Source organism: Phascolarctos cinereus, unplaced genomic scaffold (genome assembly GCF_003287225.1).
Source record: "Phascolarctos cinereus isolate Bilbo 61053 unplaced genomic scaffold, phaCin_HiC Scaffold_9;HRSCAF=440, whole genome shotgun sequence".
Classification (NCBI taxonomy): domain Eukaryota; kingdom Metazoa; phylum Chordata; class Mammalia; order Diprotodontia; family Phascolarctidae; genus Phascolarctos; species Phascolarctos cinereus.
In genome coordinates, this window is record NW_027556402.1 from 208473685 (window position 1) to 208492223 (window position 18539).

The following is an 18539-nucleotide window of genomic DNA, read 5'->3' on the forward strand; positions in this document are numbered from 1 at the left end:
GAAATGAAGGAGCCAAAGTCACAGATTTCGAGCTTATCTAGTCTATATCTCTCATTTTACAAGTGAGGATGCCCAGGACTCTCTTTAGACCGGCCCGGAGGGACAGTACCACTCATTAATGTGGCTCCTTGGTTCTCAGATGGAAGGGGAGAGTTGGGGGAAGGGAGGGAGAAGTCCTACATTCCAATTTCAGTTCTAGTGCTTGCTCTTTGTCACTGTTCCCCCTTCTGGACTTCTTTCCCTCACTATAAAAAAAAAAAGGAGGGGGAGGGGCATTGGGCTAGAATATTCTAGAGTCTAGACGCTAGATAATTCTTAAAGGCTCGCAGCTCTAACCGTCTGTGCATTCAAGGAATCGGAAGAGAGGAACTTGAGTCGAAGCGCCGACCTCATTTAGCAACAGGATGGCAGGCTGCCCATCCCTCCTGGACACTGTCTGAGCCATCCCGGCCAGGCTTGGCAACGTGATCCCTCCCGCGTATCCGCGTACCGTGAACTCGTCTCCTTCCTCACTTGGCGCGTGTTGGGCCCCGCACGGCCCCAGGAGCACTCCCAAGAACATCCCAGCAGCTGCCGGGAAGTAACAAGCAACGACCATGACCGTGACTGCAGGCTGAGACTTTCAGAGACTCCCCTGAACAGGCTGATAAAACACTGGATGAGCAAGTTCTGCTGCTTATATTTTGCTCCAAGGGGTGGAAACCTACCAGGAAGGGCACACGCACAGCAGTGGGCGGGGAGAGAGGGGAGGAATCTGTGTTTGTTCTCAACATACCAAATACGGAAATCAATGTGACCTGTTTCCTGTGAAAGACTCATTCATTCATTCAACTAAGTTTTGGTTTTTCTTTTTTTTAACTTTTTTAAAACTTTATTTTTCATTTAGGGAATAAAACAAAAATTTCCTAACATAGTCCAATAAAAAAGATGATTATGATTGCACATGAAACTGCAAATCTACTGTGCACAACTTGCTATTCCTTTTAAGTATACAAAATCATCATGTAAATTTCTTTTTTTTTCCCTTCCTCCCTCCCCACCCAGAGATGGCTACCATTAGACCCAAACAGGTGTGTATGTATGTAAAATTATTCTATACATCATTCTAGTTATCAGGTCTTTCTCTGGATGCAGACAACATCTCCATATATTCTTTATAGTTAATTTGGGTATTTATAAGTCAAAATAACTTATTTGCTCAGTGGTTCTTAAAACAATATTGCTGTTACCCATATATGATGTTCTTGGTTCTGCTCATTTCACTCTTTATTATTTGGGCAAATCCTTCCATATTTTTGGTTTGGGGGGGGTTGTTTTGTTTTTGTTCTTTGCTTTTTGGTGAGGAAATCAGGATTAAGTGATTTGACCAGGGTCACACAGCTAATAAGTGTCACTTGTCTGAGGCCAGATATGAATTCAAGTCCTTCTGACTCCAAGGCCGGAGTTTTATCTACTGTGCCCACTTCTTCCATGTTTTTCTAAAATCACAGAGCTCATCATTTCTTACATCACAGTTGTATTCCATCAGAATCACATACAACTTGTTCAGCCATTCCCCAACTAATAAGTATCCCTATAATTTCCAATTCTTTGCCACCACAAAGAGAGCTGCTATAAACATTTTAGAACATACAGGTTGTTTTCCTCTTCACTTAATTACATTCAGAAATCGACCAAATACTGAGCTCTTCTTGTGTCAGCTGCTCTGTGAGGAAATTCCTGGATAGGCAAGTGCCATTAAAAAATCATCTTATCTGAAGAGGAGTTGAAGGCACTGGGGGTGATCCCTGGTTGAAGAAAAGCCAAGGAGTGATAGGACAGCTTAATATGAAGGAGAGGGGGGAAATCCTAACAAAGCCATTGTCCAAAAGGTGAACAAACTGCCTTGCTGAGCAGTCAGTGCAGGTCTTTCAGGAGAAGCTGAAGACTACCTGTCAGGGATATTGTAAAGAGCATTGCTGCTCAGTCCAACCTTCAGGAGATTGTTGTTCTAAGGGCTGACCTGTGGCAGAGGGAATCGAGTCCTTTGCATTTTCCCAAAGATCTGAACAAGGATGGAAGTTATTCAGCTTAACATGAAAAATCATTTCCTTATGCCTGACACCCATTCAACAATGAAACGGATTTGAGGTCCTGAGCTTCCCATCCCTGAAAGCGTTCCAGCACAGTCAGGACATCAGCCTATCAAGAATATTGTAAAAAAGAGTCCTGAGGTTAGACAAGAGACCTCTCCAAACTCCTAACTATAACATATGTTGGTGTACAGCAAAGAGCATGGCTGTCATCATCAAATGGGAGTTCCACAGAAAGTTACACCAAACATCACATTTTATCTGATTTTCTGTTTAATCAAATTTAAAACAAATCTACACAAAGGATGACTGGAACAACATTTTCTAACAAATATTGCACTGGAGAATATGAATTTTTACAACATATATCCAAAAAAGAAAAGAAATTCATACACAAGTTGAAAAGCTAACACTTGAATCTGTGTCCTCTCGACTTAGTTAACAAGACTGCAAAGCAATTATTCATTTTTAAGTGGTCCAAACAAAGTACAAACCAATGTAAATACAGTGGTGCACAGATCACATCAGTCCATTTTAAAGGCCAATTATAGCTGAGCCTGTCCAGCTTAAAAAATCGGTACACAGAGCTGCATTTTAACACCTAAAATGCACAACCTTGAGAATCCCTTTTAAAAACTACAGAAAATACAATCTAAAGGATATTTAGCCCCTAGATTTAAAATAAAATTGGTGAACTATCAAAAAAGGTTTTAAAGAACACAAGACAGTTATACTAAATGTATATTAAGCAGCATTGGTTTCACTGATTAAAAGGAAAAGGAATAACAATCGTTTTAAAAAAGAATATGAAACTACATTGAAAACAATAAGTAAACTTATTCCTTCCACACTTATTTCAGACAACCAGACACAAACCTCCTTCCCAAAATGTTTTTCCCCCCAATTATAGGTTCTTGATGTGTGGCCATAGATAAAATTGACGATACTGAATCAGTACTCATGGCCACTTCTAAAACTTCCAATGACTTCCAAATTCAACGTATGTGAAAGGTGCCAGACAGCCTTAAAGAAGGAAACGTCTAAAGAACAAAAGTCACAATTTTTGATGGCACTCCTTACTCCATTCTGGCATGTAAGGATGTGCCCAAGGAGTATGGAAGGTAATTCAGTCTGCAAAGCCTTTTCAACACCAAACTCAGATACAAAGGAGATAGAAGGAGGAAAATCATCGGAAGTAATGGAAGAGAAGGACCCCAGAAATGGAGAACATTCAACTTATTTCATATTATTATGTTATTCTACAAAAATGCAACATGATTCTTCAAATCACGTCCTCAAGGTAAAAGATTTAGCATGTATTTTTGTCTTCTACACAAATCTCTTGAAACAGAAGCCTATTTTAACAAGTTTTTTAATCTTATTTAGGATCACTGTAGGGTGGACTCCCAGGAAGAAAAGATCAGCCTTAGCATTGTGAGAGCATAGACACACTGTATGAGAAGTAAAATAGCTATTGTTTCAAAGTTGTTAGTGGTGACATATCAGGCCAGCTGGAGCTGACAACTAAAATCAGGAAGGAATTATTTCCTGTTATGCTCTTTCCTAGAGACTGGTAGGATGTCCTGCAAACAGTCTAAAAACCAGGGAAAGGCAAGCAAACTGAATTTGGGAAAACTGACAGGAGTCACAGAAGGGAAAGAACTTTATTATATTGCCTGGGGAGTGAAAGCAACGAATCAGGAAAAGGGCTCAAGTCTTTTTAAAACAGCAACAATGACAACAAAAAAAGTGAATTAGGTTTACCTCACCAATATAGGGGCATGGTTTTATATTATAAAAAGATTTGTAGTCCCTTATCACCAATTAAAGAGGTGGAAAATATTTGCTATCATACACCAAGGGTGGGAGATGGGCTCTGGTTTGTTTTTATAACTATTATTATTTTAATGGAGTAAAAACCATCAAGGAATTGGACAAGACACATCTACTCATTAGGGTCTTTACTACACTATGGTGCAAGAAGGTATTGGTGCCCCTGGGTTCCCACCTTCCCCCATTAGATTTCCCCATGATATCTAGTCTTATGTATCAAGTTAGAGATTTCTCTGCAGGATGAACACTCTTCCCTATGGCAAGGTGCAGAAATCCAAAAGGCCACCCTACAGGAAAGGATCCTGCCTACTGATCTGGCTTGGCAAGAGTAATATGATGACTTCTTCAAGGAAGCTTTTTTCTTTTCCCAAGTCCAACTTCACCTCTCAAACAATGCAAATGCCAGTGAAAACAAAAACAACTTATACTAAGGGAGGAAAGAAATGCAGACAGGAAACAAAAATATAATTCATCTAGGAAAAATTCAAGCCAAAGAAGGGAGTCTCAACAGATATGTTATGTTTTCTCCTATAACATTAAATATACCTAAAGTTTTAAAATCAATGTTTAACAAAAAGGAAACAAAACTACTACAAAATGATGCTTAAAACATGAAGCAGAATGGCAGGTATTCATATAAAAAGACATAATAATCACAAATAAGCTACTTCTCTAGTAATTCAGTAACTTACTGCCCTAACATTAAAAAGGGAGTTTGGGGTAGGAAGTTTGAGAAACACAAGAAAATCAAGGTACTACTAATAAAAATGGCATGTACAACTCTGGCACCATCTTTCAAAAAGATGATTAAAATTAAAGACCAAGAAAAACCAACAGAATTTGGATAAACTGATTTATGAAGAATATTTCACAGAACCAGGATGAATTACATTTCTTCTCCCACTTGTCAAGTACACAGATAAGCCATTAACTTGTGGTAAAGTATGAGGAAAATGAATTGTTTCTATCAAAGCAAAAAAAATAATCCAGTAAGGAGTCAAATTGTATCAATTAAATAAAGAAAAGAAGCCCACCAACTACCCACGATCAACACTGAAATTTATCATTTTAAATAACAGAAAATTTAGGGAAATATACAATGAATGCAGAAAGGCAAATCTGCACAAAAAGCTCCAATGTTATTTCTTGTGATATCTTTTTTCAATAAAAATTATCATTTGAATAACATGCAGAGTTTTAAAGACTCTTAGGAAGGCTATTATGCAGGAAAAACAACACTGTAAATTGATGGCCCATAACAGAGCTGGTACAATGCATTTACCTTCATTATAACTAAAGTTAGCAAAAATATTTATGCTAAAGGCTTTTCATAGTAAGAATCTGAAGGGTATGTAAACATGAATGATCATTACTGTTCTGCATAACTCTTCGAGGCAATTAAAAAAAATCAAAGCTGAAGTTCCCAAGTTTTGTTTTGAGGGGTACTTTTTTGGTCTCAGAAACAACAAGCAGTTTGGCAGTGCTAGAAATGGAAAAACTTGACCCTTGGATCCAGGTTCTCGATCATCTTTTGTTGAAGCCATACACATATGTTCTAGGTTAGTTCTGGGATTCTCCTGAGAATAGATTATTATTCACAGGTAACTCCAGGTTTTTTTGTTTTGTTTTGTTTTAATGGGATCTTATCCCCCCAGCCAGCAAAATTTGCCTTCAGAAAAGGGAGTCCAAAAAGGGAACTAGATTTTTAGTAACCTTCTCTCCCCTCACATTTTTCAGGAGATAATGAAGTAGATTGCCTTAAAATGTTGCTAAAAACAAAATTACAATTATCTTTTTGATGATGCTACAAGTAGAGGCAAGAAATAGGACATTTTAAATTTAATTTCTTAATCCACTTTAGTCTTCCTTTTTAAACAAACAAAAAAAATGAACCAAAAATGTATAAAGTTGAGGCACGAGGTGGTTAAGGGTGAATTTGAACATGTTCAGCCATGGCTGCTCCTTCCTGAAGAGGAGAAACATGCTGTGGTGGCAAAGGCTGAAGGTGGTCACTGCCTGGAGAATGCTTTTCTGAATTCTCCTCTTGCTGCTGCCCAGCTGGAAAACAGAGAAAGATTAACGCATCATTGCAACTAGTAGCAGAATGAGGTCCCAAAAGACTTCTCTCTCAGAAATAAATCTATACTGCTTGCTTTTTGTCACAAAAAAGTTTCAACCTGGCACTAATATAAGAAGTTTTTAAAAACCATTTTCCTCTAAGAAATGATGAACAGGCTGACTTCAGAAAAACCTGGAAAGACTTGTATGGTCTGATGCTGAGTGAAATGAACAGAACCAAGAGAACGTTGTACACAGTAACAGCCACGTTGTGCGATGACTAATATTAATAAACTTAGCCCTTCCCAGCAATACAAGGATCTAAGACATCTCCAGAGGCCTCATCATGGAAAATGCTATCCACATCCAAAGAAAGAACTATGAAAGTTGAATTGCTATTTTTTTTCTCCTCTGTTGAGTTTTGTTTCCTCTTTCTGATGGTTCTTCCTATTGGTTTTAATTTTTATTTACAACTTCAGTAATGTGAAAATACATTTAATAGGAACGTAAATGTATAGCCTATATCAGATTGTGCACCGTCTTGGGGAGGGTGGTGAGGAGGAAGGGGGAGAAAAATTTTAAACTGAAAAGCATATGGAAGTGATTGTTGATAAATCAAAATAAATTAATAAAATTTTTAAAAAACCATTTTCCTCTTTACGTAAAAAAGTGGATTTTTTTAAAAATAAGAGCCATACAATTAGCACAATAATAATTCTGAATCAGCAAATCTGTGGGAAATTAAAATACAGATCTATAGTTCAAAGATTTCCCCACTTCTGCAATACATTTTTAAATAAGGCAAAATGCTTTTGAAGAAACCAGCAAATATTAATTTTTTTTAAAGTCTCTAGTATTACTATACTTTGCTAAAGGATACAAAGCTTTGGACCATTCACAGGACACAGTGTGGAAAACAAAAATATATACTAAAAAACAATGTCAGTATCTTCTAACAGGGTTGGATTAGTCTACCATCATATCTCCTCAAATGTACATTGTTAATTAAATCTGAATGACATCAGACATTTTCTAATTGCCAATAGCAATCACTTGAAAATAATACATTCTATTTGGAACTATGCCCAAAGGACTAAAAAATGTACATATCCTTTGATCCAGCAATACCACTACTAGGTCTGTATCCCAATGAGATCATAAAAAAAGGGGAAAGACCCACATGTACAAAAATATTTATAGCAGCTCTTTTTGTGGTGGCAAAGAATTGGAAATTGAGAGGATGTCCATTAACTGGGAAAAGGCTGATCAAGTTAGAGTATATGAATATAATGGAATACTACTGTGCTATAAGAAATGATGAGCAGATTTCAGAAAAACCTGGAAAGACCTAAATGAACTGATGCTGAGTGAGGTAAGCAGAACCAGGAGAACATTGCACACAGTAACACTGTATGATAATCAACTATGATAGACTTAAATGATCCAAGACAATTCCAAAAGACTTTTGATGGAAAATGCTATCCACATCCAGAGAAAGGACTATGGAGTCTGAATACAGATTGAAGCATACCATTTTCTGCTCTAAACTGGTTCTCTTCCTATCTGTCCAATCCCTTTCAGTCTCCTTTGTAAGAACTTCATCCAGGTCATGCCTGCTGACTTGTGAAGTATTGTCCTGGCACTGTCTCCTTTCTCTTCTTTCCCATCTCACTTGGTCATCTCATCTATTTTCACGGATTCACTTCTAATCTCCATGAAGACGATTTGCAGATTTATTTATCAAGCACTAACTTCTCTCTTGACTCCAGTCTCCAATCTCCAGTTACCTACTGGACATCACAAACCAGCTATCCCATAGACATCTCAAACTCAACACGGCCCAAACTGAACTCATTAGATTTCCCTCCAAACCGTTCCCCCTTCCCAACTTCCCTGTTACTGTCCAGGATACCACCATCCTCCTGGTCACCCAGGCTCTTTACTCTCACTCACCCTACATACATAGCCAATCTTTTGCCAAATCCTGTTGATTCTACCTTTATAACATCTCTTGTCTACTTCTCCCATCTCTCCATTCACACAGCTGCCACCCTGGTAACAGGTCCCATCATCTCTCATGTGGACTGTTGCAATAGTCTTCTGGTTGCTATTTCTGCCCCAAGTCTCTCCCCATTCTGCAGTCCAATCCTCAAAAGGTTCTTCCTGAAGTACAGGTCTAACTACCACCAGCACCTCTACCCCACCCCCATCCCTGTTCAATCAACTGTAGCAGCTCCCTATTACCTTCAGGATCAAAGAAAAATCCTCTGTTTGGCCTTCCTAAATTGTTCCCCAGCACCCCCCATTCCAGTCTTCTTACATGGACTTGCCTCTATGCATTCTAAGATCCATCCTTCTTCTCATCCCTTGGACACACTTCTTCCACACCTTTTCACTGGCTGCCTCCCTCCTCATCTCTGACAGCCAGCTGCCTTCAAGTCTCAGCTCAAATTCTACCCACTGCAGGAAGCCTTTTCCCACCTCCCTCAATGGTAGGACCTCCCATCTCAGACTGTCTCCAATGTGCTCTGTAGTTATCTGGCTTGTGTACAGTTATTTACATGTTTTCTCTCCCATTAGAATACAAGTTCCTTGAGGGTAAGGCCTGCTTTTGCCTTCCTATTTATGCCCAACACTTCTCAGAGCCCGACACATAGTAAGAGCTTAATAATTACTTGCTGACATAATTTAATTTGGAATAGTGGGGAAATTGATTAGGACAGCAAGTGGTTAATTATGGGAATTAAGTGAACCACACTGACTTCATCTTATGACTCAATTCTGGAGCTAGCTCAGTTCCCTTCCTATTCAATTATGGGTCTAGGAGCAGTAGGTGGCCCAGTGGATAGAGCACTGGCCCTGGATTCAGGATGACCTGAGTTCAAATCCGGCCTCACATACATAACACTTACTAGCTGTGTGATCCTGGTCAATGTCTATTAAAATGCTAACCCTGCTGCCTAGCCAAAAAAAAAAAAAAGAATTGATTGTAGGTCTAGTCTAATTTCTGTCCTGGGAGAAAAGTTTGCTTAATTGTGAGAATTGAGAGAAAACCTTATCGCATTGTTTGAACCTAGGCCTGCATGACTGGGAAATTGGACCACCTCCACCTGCTGTTTAGAGACCCTTAACTAGGGACTTAGATTATGCTGACCAAATTGACATGCTCAGGTCAAACCTTTTTTTTTCTCAGTGATTATCTCTTTCATCAATCATAACAGGTTACCAGAAGGTCAGTCAATAAACATTTATTAAGTGGCTACTATTTGCCAGGCACTGTGCTAAGTACTAGGGATATAAAAAAAGGTAAAAGATAGTCCCTGCCCTCATGACAACCAATTCCTACAACTATATTTACTTTTATCCTCCCTACTCTCTGCCTTCTTCCACAGTGTAAGCTCTCTAAACTGCACATCCTTCTCAGTCAGGCTTTGTTCTCTTGGGGCAGTTGTAACCTAACCTAACTGATACTCACAGGAGATGTTACATAGGTGCCAACAGGAAAGTCTAGTTCCCTAACACATTCTCCCTTCCCCTCCTAAATCACCTCACAGCTACAGCTGGCACCTCTTGAACCACCTGGAGAGTAATGCATTAAGAGTTCTGCCTCTCTTTCAGTGTCAATAAATTGGTAAGCCTCCTAACTCACCTGGGCAGAGGGAGTTGTATGGGGTAGACAAATGCAATCTCATTATGTTATTTTCCATCTAGAACATATATCTCTACCCCCCACCCCTTCCTTACTGCTATGGAGGCTATCAGGTTCACAACCTTGGTATCACTTCTGACCCCTCAATCTCCATCACTACCCTTATCTTCTCAGTTGCCAAAGATGATTGTTTTTATTTCTTCAGTGGAGGCGATGGGGGGGGGGAGGAGGGAGACACTACTGAGGAGGTGGAAGCAAACAAAAGTTAATAAACAGAAATTAAAACATCTACAATGTCCTCCTTCACTTCTTTCTCTCTGAATCCTTATATTCCTTCAAAGCTCATCAGAGATTGGACCTATTCCATGAAGACTTTCCTGATTCACCTCGTTACTGATGCTTCCTCCTTCCCTCAATTTTATTTTGGTCAGAGTACATTCCTCCCTTCTTCCTTCCCCTAGCAGAACGTAAGCTCCTAGAAGATAAGGAACTGCCTCACTTTTAGCTTAGTAACCACATCTCCTTGCACACAGTAGGTGTTTGATAAACACATATCTAATTGAATAAGACTAAAGATTTTTAATTAAGCCTATCAATGCTAACTGGGTTGTCATTTAAAGAAAATCTGAGAAATGTGCTTTGGAGAATAAAGTTTCTTTTAGAAATTTTATATTTTTTTCTCTTCAATACAGCAACTGTTTTACATTTTTGTAGATGAACAGAAAAAAGCACACATCTTACTCTTTGAAATTACATTTCAGTTATTAATATTTCATTGAAATAAATTTTGTTTATTGCCAGCTTGCTTTTTTTTCCCCAAGAAAAAAAATTGCAATTACTTACGTGGCTGGAATTTTAATTCTCCACCTGGCCCTGCTGGAGGTACTCCTTGTTGTAATTTCTTTTGTTCCATCTGTTGTACCACCTGGCAAATGAAAACAGGAAGAGCTATATGTGTGAAGGTAATAGTACCTATCTCCCAGGGTTGTTATGAGGGTAAAATAATATTTGTAAAATGATTTGCAAGCCTTAAAGCACTTTATCAATACTAGCTATTATTATTATGTTTGGAAGAGAGATCTTCACTAGTGAAAACGCTCAACGCCTGCCCTGCCTGGATGAGGCAGCTGGACATGAGGCAGGGACTGACACCCGAGGGCTGACCTGCTGGAATTCGTGTTTCTGGGCCTGGAGCTGGTCGTGCTGACGCTGGAGCTCTTCCTTTTGCTTCTGGAGGTCTTCTGCCTTCTGCTTGAGCTTGTGTTCTTGTTCGTAGATGTGATTTTCAAATTCTTTCAGCTCTTCTTCTGTGAAAAGCTGCTGCTGATCCAGTGTCTATTAAAAAAAAAAACAACACACAGGACAAGGAAACGCCTGAGTTTTCTTGTAGAAAGAAGGGTACCAACATGAGGTGGAGAGCCAGAAGAGGGGAGCATTATGCTCCTCGAATGGTGATCACTGTCACAGAAGGAAGCCTCTACGCAGTAAGCAGCAAGATTTCACAAAACTGAGGCTGCAGCGTGCTTCCTACCAAGCAAGAGCAACGTGAGACTGATTTCCAGGCTAGCCAATGTATCTACTTCGTTTGCTTGACTACTGTTTGTTACAAGGAAGAACTTCCATTTGGGCTAGCAGGAGAAAGGAAGGAGGTAAGGGGAAGAGAGTAGGAAGGAGAAGGGGGAGGGGAGGGCAGAAGAGGGAAAAGGGAAGGGAGAAGAGAGAAGGGAGAAGGGAAGGGAAAAGGGAAAAAAGAGAAGAGATGGAAAAGGAAGGGGGAAGAAAGGAGCCTCAGTGAAATATTAAAAAACACCGATGAGAGAAGGAATTTCAGAAGAGGACACAGATAAGCAGGGTAGTTTTCTCACTATTGTATTACACTTAATATACACTTTTAAAAACTGCATATAACCAAAGTTTTTAAATACAAAGGTTTTAAATACAATACTATTTTCTGTTCTTTATATACTGAAATGTTTGTATTTGTTAAATTTATTACTAAGAAAGGAAATTTTTTAAAAGGTGGCAACAATTTAAGGTCCCTTCTAGCTTTTAAAGTTTTATGATTTTATCACTCTAATTGTGTCTTGAGGGATAGTAAGACATAGTGGACTGAGTAGCAGCCTTGGAGTAAAGGAAGCCTCAGGTTCAAACCCTGCTGCTGACACCTGCATACCAGCTCTATGAGCCCAGCCAAATCACTGAACTGCTCAGTGGTCTGGAGGGCTCTAAGATCAAAAGTTCCAGGGGATTGATAAAGTACATTAGAAAATCAGTAAAAGGAGTTTCCAAACTAGGAATTCCTCATACCGATGAAATCCCAGGTCCTGACTGGGGAACAACAGCAGCCCTTCTTTATACCATCCTGATCACTAGAGAGCACTAGAAGTAGAGGATATTCCTGCTACCTTCCTTCACACCTTCTTCTTCAAGTTTCAAATAATAGACAAAAGCCTCTAAGGTCAAAGAATCAGACTCTCAAATATTATAAAAAATGTCTGAGTTGATAAATGTATATACCTTTATTCAAAATTAGAGGCGGCTAGGACAATAGATAGAGCATCAGGTCTGGAGCCAGGAAGACTCAAGTTCAAATCTGACCTGACACTTACAAGCTTATGTTACTCAGGGCAAGTCACTTAACCATGGCCTACCTCAGTGTCCTCATTTGTAAAGTGGAATCTATCTATCTACCTATCTCCCAGGGTTGTTATGAGGATAAAATAACATTTGTAAAATGATTTGCAAACCTTAAAGCACTTTATCAATACTAGTTATCATTGTTATTATGTTTGGATAATGTCAGATTCTGTTTACGTTGGCATAGTCCAGCATGTCTTTAAATTTATGTATGCTAATCTTCCCTTGGAGTACATAAAGCACTAGGAATTCTACCAGTTCACAAAAAAATTGGTCTTCTATAAAAAGTCATTAAGTATCTAAATGTAATACAAAAGACAAAAAGAGACATTAGTGAACATCTTGATGAAGTGAAGAAAACATGATATAAGTCCACTTAAAATAGATATTACCTCCCAGCTATCTGGCTCCAAGAATTCTTTTTTCTCAGTAGCTTTTAGAAACTCATCCAAAGTCACTAACCGGTCCTTGTTAATGTCCACCTGATTAAAGGAAAACAGAAATATAATATTAACTTTGCCCTCCACCATTTAGACATTAGACATTCTCTTCTGCTAAGAAATACTGGAATACTATGTGACCTTTGGTGAGACAGGTACAAACTGGGGGGGGGGAAAAACCTAATCCTTTCTGTAGGGCATCTTTCACTTTTTTACTGTGGAGCTCAGAATGATGTTGATTCTATTTGAGCTCAAAGGTTTCTTTAAAAGCCCAACCAAAACAAATTTAAAGGTGAGTACTTTTCATGGTCTTAAATTTAGACTTTTCACTTAAGGTTTTAATCGAAAATTAATTCCAGACTCCTTCAACTTCTGATTATCTGTATTAATAATGGGAATATATGACCCTATAGTCACTACTATTTGGTACCTAGAGTTTAGTCCATTTTTATGCCTGAGTATGGTGATGACCGCTAATGTTCCGTACATAATTATGTATACACATGTCGTCTTTACCCCCAAAGAACATAGGTTTGCAAGAACTGCTTCGTTCTTTATGTCTCCAAGACCTAGGACAGTGCCTGGCACATAGCAGGTGCTTAATCAACGTTTGTTGTTTGAATTCACTACAAACTGAATAATGAAGAAATACTATGAAAACCTGCTACATGAGTTGCTTGAAGGCTTTTCTGTTGCTCAACTCAAATCTGTGAACATAAAAGACTCTCAGATTGAGGCAAAGCTTCAGGCTAAGAACAAGACACCCTAGGTCCCATGAAGGTAGGAGTATTGCCCCTCCCTGGGCTCTTACAGTGACATGCATATAGCAGGCATTTAGTAATTATGTTGCATTAAATTTTTGTATTTCGAAGAAAGGGAAGCTTCTTCTTACACTACAAAGTAGAAAATCCAGAATATCCACCAAGGGAGTAACTAAGAAAAAGAAGTACTATCTGTAGACCAAGATGTCAACTAAGGAAATCACTATAGGTAACATCTTCTTCCCAAACCTGCCCTCCCCCTAATTTCTTTATTCCTGATTGATGGCACTCTCCTGTCAGTTATCCACACCCAAAACCTTAAGTTTCCCAACAGTTCTCGTTAGAGAAGCCATCACTTGGGGCAGCTAGGTGGCATAGTGGATGAAGCACCGGCACTAGAGTCAGGAGGACCTGAGTTCAAATCGGGCCTCAGACAAATAATACTTCCTAGCTGTGTGACTCTGGGCAAGTCACTTAATCCCAACTGCCCCACAAAAAAAAAAATTCACAACTAGAGAAGCCATCACTGGATCTGTCTCTAAGTCCTATGGATTCCACCTTGTCAACAGCTTTTGTATCACTAGCTCCAGTCCCTTATAACTTCTTATTGGGAGTTTTATAACAGCTTCCTAATTTGTCTTCCTGCCTCAAGGTGACCCTCTCTCCCATTTATCCTTCACACCTCTGCCCAAGTATCTTCCTAACATAGCCCTCTAATCAATGCCATATAATGCTGAATTTTCAATCAGAAGGATTTGAGTTTGAATTTTGCCTCAGACTCTTACTGAATGTGTGATCATAGGAAACTCACTTAACTTTTTTTTTTTTGAGGCTAGATTTGAATACAGGCCTCTTGACTCCAGGCTGTGTACTCCCATCCAGTGTGCCACCTAGCTGCCTGTCTTGATAGGAAGAAAATCTTTCTAATTTTGAGGCTAGCTTTTTTTTTTAAACAATGCCTCTTTATTAATTAAAAATATTGTTCTGGAGCACTACAGAATCCCTCTACAATGTAGCAGTCAGTTAACAAGAATATTCAGGTGCTTATGACTGCAAGGCACTGGAATAATAATTTTAATAGGCAGTACTGATAAAGAGCTTTATGATTTGGAAAATCCTTTACATATACAATTTCATTAGATCCTCATAACAGCCCTGTGTAACCACAAGTCTAATCTGTACTTCAAGCACTCAAGGTGAACCAGGAGTCATTCTATCCACCAATAAAGAGTCTTCTGCAAATGCCCAAGCTTAAAATCCAGGCTATATCTACAAGATAGACACCACCATTATCCCCATTTTACAGATTAGGGAACTGAGGCTGGAAACTCACTTAACTTTTCAGAACCTCAGTGTCCTTACCTATAAAATGGAGATGATCTTGGTACTACCAACTTCACAGGATTTCTAATGCTCTGCACATCTTAAAACTCTACATAAACATGTTATTAGTCTCACTTTCCCACTCAAAAACATTTAGTGGCTCCCTTTAACCTAAGAAGAAAATCTAAAGCATTCCCACTACATTTTCAGTCTTGTGGCAATCTTTTCCCATTTAAACATTAGGTTTGAGACAAACTGGATTCCTTCATCCTGATTTTCATCCTCTATCCATGTCTTTTCTCAAGTGGTCCCCCATGTCTGACATGAACAATGCTCTCTCTTTGCCCCAAAACTCTTCATCGCTCATCTCTTTTGCTGAAATTATTTCCTTCCTTAATGTCCCAACTCAATTGTCATCTGCTCCATGAAACCTTCCTTGACTGTCACCCCTCTTCCCAACTGAAAATGATCATTCCCTTCCTATGTACTTCTGATAGCACTTTACCTTGAATCTCTCCTTTGTACTTAACTCAATCTACTATCTATTAAGTTATTGGTGCATAGGTCATTTTACTCTATTAACCATAAACTCCTTGAGGGCAGGCATGTGTCACACCTACATTCATATCCTCAATATCAAGCACTTACTCTGACACTTTAGTGGCATAATAAAAAAATGTTGAATTTAGTTTCAGAAGATCTGCATTCACATCCTAGTGCTGCTATTTATTAGAGGCATGAACTGGGGAAATCATTGCAGCTCTAGAAGCCTCAGTCTCCTCCTCTACAAAGCAAGAGGGTTGGTCTACATAATCTGAGAGTCCTTCCATACTGCAGTATCAGTGATTTCATTGATGTGACCACTCCTTTCACCAACAGAGGTGGCAACACCGCCATACCTTAAGTAGACTACTTAAATGAGTTGTTGCACTATAAAAATTCATCATCTCATGGCCAGTCTCTGATGACAAGAGTCTCTCTATATATTTCGTCAGGCTGGCCTCCCACAAATAGACACACAACTGGCCACTCTGACCTACCCTAAGTCTTTACAAGCTGCTAAAAGCTTCCAGAAGCTGGGTTCTTTCGACATATCGTATTGGAACCCAAGATTACTCTTCATACCATGATAAAGCATTATAGCAGGACTTTAGTGGAAGCCTTGCAGATAGTAAGAATTTAACAATGTGTTGGTTTGTATTAAGCATTAAAAATCAGATTTAAATGAAAGAACTGAGACTTAATAGCAACATTCCTCTTTCCAAGATGACATCAAATCATTAATGCCCGCTCTTTAGACCTAGTCATTCAACCACTCCTGAACCTACCTAAGATGATATACCACCATCTAATCTATATCTCTTTTCTATTTACAGCATTCCCTGATCTACCACCCTAATAACCTTGTCAAAAAGGAAACTCAGTTAGTATGGCCTGACCTTTTTTTAATGCCATTATCATAGCCATTAGTGATCACTGCCATTTTTTCTAAATGTTCACTATGTGTTTAAAGATACATTCTGGAATTTTGTTAGGAAAAGACGCCAAGACTTAGCTTACTTCTCTACTTTCTTCCCCTTTCTGAAAACTGGGAAGTTAATTCATGAATTGTTGAAAAGAAAAGGCTCCAGTATAGCTTTCTTTTTTCATTATATGCCATTATTTTATTTTTAAATCTTACTTAATATTTTATTTTTTCCCAATTACATGTAAAAAGAATTTTAACATTTTTTCAAATTTTGAGTTTCAAATTCTCTCCTTCCCTCCCCATGGAGAAGGCAAGCAATTTGATATAGGTTATAAGTGTGTAGTCATATAGCTTTTTTTTTTCCTTTTAAGAGACAACATCTTTGTTATCCTTAGCTTGCTTCACCAACTTCAGTTCATTCTAAGCATTTCTGACACAATTCCTACTGGATCATGCATTGCTTTTGTGTTAATACAATGTTAGATTTATAGAAAATCAAAAATTTTAGAATGAAATTTGTTTCATATCCATTCATTATTCCATATCATGACAATTTGTTCCAAGTACCAAGAACTTGGAAATTTGCTACCAGGAAAATATTTTCATTCACATTCTCATTCACAGGCATCACTATATAGAGTCCAACTTTTAAACCATACCTCATTCATAACATGTTCCCTCATCCTAAGCCTTTCTTCTTCCATTTCTACCATGTCGTCCTCTTCATTTTTAGGGTCATATACTTTCTCTAACTAAAAAGAGGTTGAAAAGATCTGTATGAATGTAGATGCAAAGTGAAATAAGCAGAACAAAGAGAACAATATAAATAATAAGTACAATGATAAAAATGAAAGGACCTCTAAAAGTAAATTAATTCAATTAATATAAGAGGGGAAAATTAAGGTACTGAGAGAAAACAAAGCATAGCTCTCTCATGGCAAAGAGGTGGAAAATTACCACAAGAGAATGTTTTTTCTTCTTGTTTTTCTGTGTCAGAGAGAAGAGTTAGGAAATGATTATTGTAAAGACAAAAGATATAAATAAAACATTTTTTAATAAAAAAAGGCCCACAAAAAGAGGAGTAGGAGGAAAAAGAGAAAGCAACAAATAATAAAGAAACTCAATAGGTTCCATTTTTACCTCTTTGGTAAACAGGGCTTCTAATTCTTGCTCATCCAAGAAACCATCACTATTGACATCTAAAGTTTAAAAGTAACAAATGCAAAATTGTTTTTAACAAAAAATAAATCATTAAAAATACAGTTGTTTTATAATGGCTTTGAAAAGGCAGGTTCTGACATTCAGCCTAAATAGGATAGCTTCTCATTTTCAACTGAAACAAATTTCTTATTTTTACAAAGAATAAGATCCCCAGACAAGTCTGAGTCAGATAATACAACAACTACTCGTAATTAAGAACAAAATAATTAAAAGGGGGGTGGGACAGGATTAATGGAAATATAGTTAGTTTTTCACAATATGGCTATTATGAAAGTGTTTTGCATGACTACACACGTATAACCTGTAGTGAGTTGCCTGCCTTCTCAATGAGGGTGGGTGGGCAGGGAGGAAGGGAGAGAATGTGGAACCCAAAGTTTTAAAAACAAATGTTAAAAATTGTTTTTACATGCAACTGGGAAAGAAGATATATAAGCAATGGAGTATAGAAATCTATCCTGCCCTACAGGAAAACAGAAAGGGGAGGGTAATAGAAGGGAGGGCAGACCAGGGGAAGGGGTATTCAGAATGCATGCCATCTTGGGGTGGGGGGAGGGGAGAGATGGGGAGAAAATTTAGAACTCAAGATCTTGTGGAATTGAATATTGAAAACTAAAAATAAAGTAATTAAAAATCTTTAAAAAAAGAACAAAATAATTCTGAATAAGTCATCTTTCAAAAAAAATTTTTTTAAACTGAGCACATGGATCAGGGAATGCTGTAGATACAAATTTCTCTTTCTAAGCTCTGATAGTAGAAATAATATTTAGTGTTCAATGTTTTTCAAATAATTATAACCAGGTAAATGCATAGGATTATTCTGAGTTTATAGAGAAGGAAACAGTCTGAGTTAAGTCACATAATGATTTAACACCAGGTATAAAACCAAAAGTTGCTGACTTCAAATATTCTATATCAAGACTCAGCAATAAAGACTATTCATCTTACTACAGGGGAAAAAACTGTAAAATTTTCAAAGTGACAATAAGACTCAACAAAAGGTTCTGAGTGACATATATGTACAGCAGTAGTGGTGTCAAATTCAAATACAAATGGGGCCACTAATCCACACATAAGGCC

The 18539-nt window shown here is 38.1% G+C and overlaps 1 protein-coding gene across 1 annotated transcript in view; it reads right to left on the bottom strand.

Annotated features, from left to right (window-relative positions):
• Positions 1–2327: 2327 nt before the first annotated feature.
• NUCB2 (nucleobindin 2) overlaps positions 2328–18539 on the bottom strand; it is a 38464-nt gene continuing 22252 nt past the window's right edge. Inside the window, exons 8-13 of the mRNA XM_021005435.2 lie at positions 17382–17440; positions 16901–16993; positions 12642–12731; positions 10777–10947; positions 10456–10537; positions 2328–5963 (exon numbers count right to left, since the gene is read on the bottom strand). Of these exons, the coding sequence (XP_020861094.1) occupies positions 5830–5963; positions 10456–10537; positions 10777–10947; positions 12642–12731; positions 16901–16993; positions 17382–17440 (629 nt within the window). The 3' untranslated portion in view covers positions 2328–5829. The remainder of the gene's footprint in view (positions 5964–10455; positions 10538–10776; positions 10948–12641; positions 12732–16900; positions 16994–17381; positions 17441–18539) is intronic.